The sequence below is a fragment of the Palaemon carinicauda genome, chromosome 3, assembly GCF_036898095.1.
Source record: "Palaemon carinicauda isolate YSFRI2023 chromosome 3, ASM3689809v2, whole genome shotgun sequence".
Classification (NCBI taxonomy): Eukaryota; Metazoa; Arthropoda; class Malacostraca; order Decapoda; family Palaemonidae; genus Palaemon; species Palaemon carinicauda.
In genome coordinates, this window is record NC_090727.1 from 177038300 (window position 1) to 177043299 (window position 5000).

The 5000-nt window shown below is 32.6% G+C and overlaps 1 protein-coding gene across 1 annotated transcript in view; it reads right to left on the minus strand.

Moving 5' to 3' along the window:
* Window positions 1-306: 306 nt before the first annotated feature.
* LOC137638115 (PDF receptor-like) overlaps window positions 307-5000 on the minus strand; it is a 43138-nt gene continuing 38444 nt past the window's right edge. Inside the window, exons 10-13 of the mRNA XM_068370206.1 lie at window positions 3965-4050; window positions 3662-3845; window positions 2348-2445; window positions 307-906 (exon numbers count right to left, since the gene is read on the minus strand). Of these exons, the coding sequence (XP_068226307.1) occupies window positions 813-906; window positions 2348-2445; window positions 3662-3845; window positions 3965-4050 (462 nt within the window). The 3' untranslated portion in view covers window positions 307-812. The remainder of the gene's footprint in view (window positions 907-2347; window positions 2446-3661; window positions 3846-3964; window positions 4051-5000) is intronic.

The window sequence follows — 5000 nt, forward strand, 5'->3', positions numbered from 1 at the left end:
ATTGTACCGAAGATTCGAAGTCTACATACCTGCATAATTACGTGCGAGTGTTCGTTTTTTTCTTTTGTGCACTCGCGTAGCGGGGTATAACTTTCTTTTATATTAATCTTTATTTAAATTTCATGTTACTTGGATCTTGATAATTGGTGGCCTTTTATAAATAACAATGACTTAGATATTAGCCACAAAAATCAATGTGTGTGTATATATATATATATATATATATATATATATATATATATATATATATATATATATATATATATATATATATTGCATATACTTACCCTAGAACTGGATGCTTCAAGTTGTTATAATAAAAAGGGTAATAGCATATACTTTAATGTTGGGTCGTCACTAAATATTAAAATGTTTTTTCTGTTATAGTGGCATCATTAATATTCTTCATAAAAAAAAAAAACGCTGTCTATGACATAGAAAATCAAAATACTACACTTATCACATGGGCTTTAAAACAGACCCAAAAATAAAAATAAAAATTAAAAATGATAAATCTATCCTTCTTTATGAATGCGACATAGCCACATTTGTAGATATCAGGACGAAATATTAATCCGTGAATATTTGAGTCTCCTCTCCGGCTGCTCTCGACAGGATAAGGTGAGTTTGTTGTTAGGAAAGATCAGCTGCACAGAAGAGTGCCGAGTGATATAAGCGGCATTCCATGAAGCGAAAGGAACCATGAGATAGATGAAAGGTATCAAGATGGCGTGTGTTTGATGGAAGCATGACTGTGAGCGGAAGGGAAAACTGTTTTCCTCCTTGGATGAACTGCTGGGAGGGATGTTATGTCATACGGTGGTGGTCCTCACACCTGGATCTTCGGATTCGATGACCACGTCTCTGTAGACTGCCAGCGATTCTCCTTCCGCGCCAGTGTCTCTGCTGGAAAGGAGAAAGAAGAGCGAGAGAACGTTACACATGGGATGCAAGATGGGTTTGTGAAACACAATGTCTAGAGTTGTAGCAAATTTCTGTTGGATTTTTTATTCCTATTTATAACCTTGGTCTTGTTTTTAATATTTCTTAGAATATGAACTTGACTGAGGAAAAGTATTTATAAATACGAAATCTGTATCTCAAGAAGAGCAAGAGAACACCGCTGCAACAAACTCTTTATTATGCTTCTAGGCCTAGAGCCTAGGGCTTAGTTGCCTGACAATTTAATTTTTGAGAATTTTGCCTCTGCATGTTCTGATAAACCTTAACCCGTCTGTATTACATATACTATGCAAACTGAAAAAGCCTTACTGAATGTAACAAAGGTGTCTCCGCTTATGTTTCAGTTCGTAGTTTAATAGTTGTCTCTCGAGCTTGCTTATTATACCATACAATTAAACCAAGATGGAGGATATAGTGGAAAGGTCAACACAATTGGAACACACACACACACACACACATATATATATATATATATATATATATATATATATATGTATATATATATATATATATATATATGTATATGTATATATATATATATATATATATATATATATATATACTGTATACACACATATGTATATATATGTATATATATACATTTATATATATACTGTATACATATATATATATATATATATATATATATATGTATACTGTATATATATATATATATATATATATATATATATATATATATACACTGTATATATATATATATATATATATATATATATATATACTGTACATATATATGTGTATACTGTATATTTATATATATATATATATATATATATATATATGTATATATATAATGTGTGTGTATATATATATATATATATATATATATATATATATATATATATATATATATATCAGCCACAAATGGAATTTAATGTCGAATTCAACCTTGAGAATATTTATATCCACAAGGTTACATTTGATACTAAATTTTATTTTCAGTTGATATTTGTAACTATGTGAGAGTGATAAACAAATTATATACTGTATATACATACATATATATATATATATATATATATATATATATATATATATATATATATATATATATATATATAGATAGATAGATAGATAGATATACATGTATATATATACATATATATATCTATATATATATGTATGTATATTTACAGTATATATATATATATATATATATATATATATATATATATATATATATATATGTGTGTGTGTGTGTGTGTGTGTGTGTGTGTGTGTGTGTGAGAGAGAACATAATATTCATTGCAAGTGATTTCATTATGAGAGGAAGCTATTAGCAACAGAAGGCGTTAATCTAACGAATTACCCTGACACTCTCATTTGAATTGGTAACCTTCAAAGTCAAAATGACGAGACTAACCTTTGGGTAATTCCATTCACGCTGTGCGCCGTGGGTCTTCTCAGAAGAATTCGTTGCGTGTAGCAATTAGCCAGACACTTAGCAATGGTGCTCCGAACCTTGGCAGGAGGAATGAGGGTTATTCAGTTTTAATTCAGTCGTTGATTATCATTTTAATCTCAACTAAGACAAAAAGAAATTACAATATTCTGATAAAGAGTTATCCCTTGCACAGCTGGGAACATTTTCTACTCCTGCACCATGAGTCAAAAACGATAAAGGGACGACTGAAAAGTTCCTCTACAAAAAAGAAAAAAAAGACACTATAGCACTCCGATCAGTGCCATCTATTGACATCGCGGCCTACTAGCGAGCGAAAAGGCTCACAGAAATTTCCTCGACTTTCCGATCTTCCCTTTATTGTCTTTGACCAGAGGTAGTTATAGTTACCTTGGCCAACTTCATTGCGAAGGCTATGTTTTGATAGGTGTGTATCCATTTATTTCTATGTCTGTCTGTGTGTTTGTGATTCACATAACTCAAAAACTATTTGACTTAATCTCATTAAATTTGGTGGGCTGATTGGCCATGATCCAAGGACAATTTAATTATATTTTGGAGTGATTGGGTCAAGAGTCAAGGAAAAGGTCACGAAAAGGTAAAAAACGTCTTTTAACCCCCATCGGTGCCAATTTTTATTTGATTTGCATGAAACTATTGCCAAAATGTGTATAATTCAATTGCCGATCTTGTGATATACAAAATGATATTGGCAAAGGTATGCGCTTTACCGAGCGCCCGTTCTAGTTCGTCAAGTCTGGATGAAATAGGAGGCTACAAGTCTAGGAAATTATCCTTCCATGTAAAAGAACATTAATCTAAACAAAAACAGTGCTAGCAAAACATGCTAAAGACATTAGAGGTCTGGGATGCCCAGCGATAGGTAATGATGGTGTAATTTGTAAAGACTGACATTGTTGAAATATCATCATTATTAATATCATTATCATCATTGTTATTCTTATAGCCGTTGTGATGACAAATTTTGTTTTAATGGAATTGGGTCTTGAAAGAATGTAAATATTTTGCTGGGAGACTCGGAGAAAATATTTGCAACACCTAAAAAGACCTAGCTGCTCTCCAGTAAGACACTTAGCCAAGTCTCACCTATCTCCTTGGAAGAATAATCAACCAGGCTAGTAATACGACCGAGCGTTCACGGACATCTTGAAAGGAGGCTTACTAATGACCACGATTCGACCGTCAGAACCATATGCAGCTTCTTGGAAACAGAATTAACAGCTCATTTGAGGGGAAAATAAGATCAATACGAACCTCGTTGTTGAGAAAACAGTAGAGAAGAGCTACAAAAAATCCTTGGAAAGACGTGAGGAAGGTGGTGACGAAACTCCAGGTGGCAAATTCGACGATGTTGCCCTCTAGTGGCGAATGGACCATCTGGAGACTATTTGTGATGCCAAGGAGAGGCAAGAGGACAATGGCTGCTCTAACTGCTTTTCTGGAAAAAATAAATATTGGTTTTTTTTAATCAATGAATATTCTAAAGCTGCAAATATATTTAGCTCAAATTTATGACTGCACGACTTTTCACAGAGAAGTAAAAAAAAAAAAACATACTTGACTTGTTGCGCTTCTGATGAAACACTCGCTTGAAGTTTTGTGATGAGAACTCTCAAAATGTTGAGAAGAAACAGGAAGTTTGTCTGGAAGGAGAAAAAAATATGTTTACCTCTTTTTGCAACATTTAACGATGAAATAAATTCCACCTCAGAGATAAAAATTGACCATGTGAATTTGTATTTTCTTATCTTACTTGATCAAATGAAGTATTCAGACAACAGGTTCTCAATATTGGATTCAAAAATAGCGAGAGGTCTAAAGAAAGTCTAGAGAAAGTATAAATAAGAGGAATAAATGTGGAGAGAGAGAGAGAGAGAGAAAGAGAGAGAGAGAGAGAGAGAGAGAGAGAGAGAGAGAGAGAGAGAGAGAGAGAGTTTAATGCCAAAAATCTAAAATTCTTATTATCAATTGTAGTTCAGTATTGTCAATTTAATCGAGATTTATAAACAGTGCCGTTTGGAGAACATATAATCTAATAACTACTGATCTGTTTGAGGAGGAAAAGGTCGAAAATCCCTAATTTAGGAAACATTTCCGGGTTTTAGAATACCTCTTTTAGCTAATGTATATTTTAGACTTATTTGATATATTCTTTGTTAAGTCTCAAAGTAAATTGCACTTTGAAATCGATACAAAGATCCAATGGCCATAGATAATATCATCCTGGGACAATACTGATCAGGCGACGATATTTCCTCTATTTTTGTGTTTTTTTCTCATTTCATTATCTCCTAAGACTCTCGTGCTATTATACGAACCATCAATGACCTGAAAGAAAGCTATATTCTAACAATGTCTTTTAGAGACTCACTGAATATCGAAAAGAGAGTGGCTCTCTTTGTCCACAGAGAAGTCAGGTCACAATAAGAACGAGACTCAACGGAACTAATGATTGATTGATAATTATCTTGCCAACTTAACACTTTCATATAGATCTTTTCCAGTTTGAAGAATAAAGAGTAGTGATCTCTCTCTCTATCTCTCTCTGAGCTTTTTCATCTCAAAGTATAAAGAGAAATGTTCTCTCTCTCTC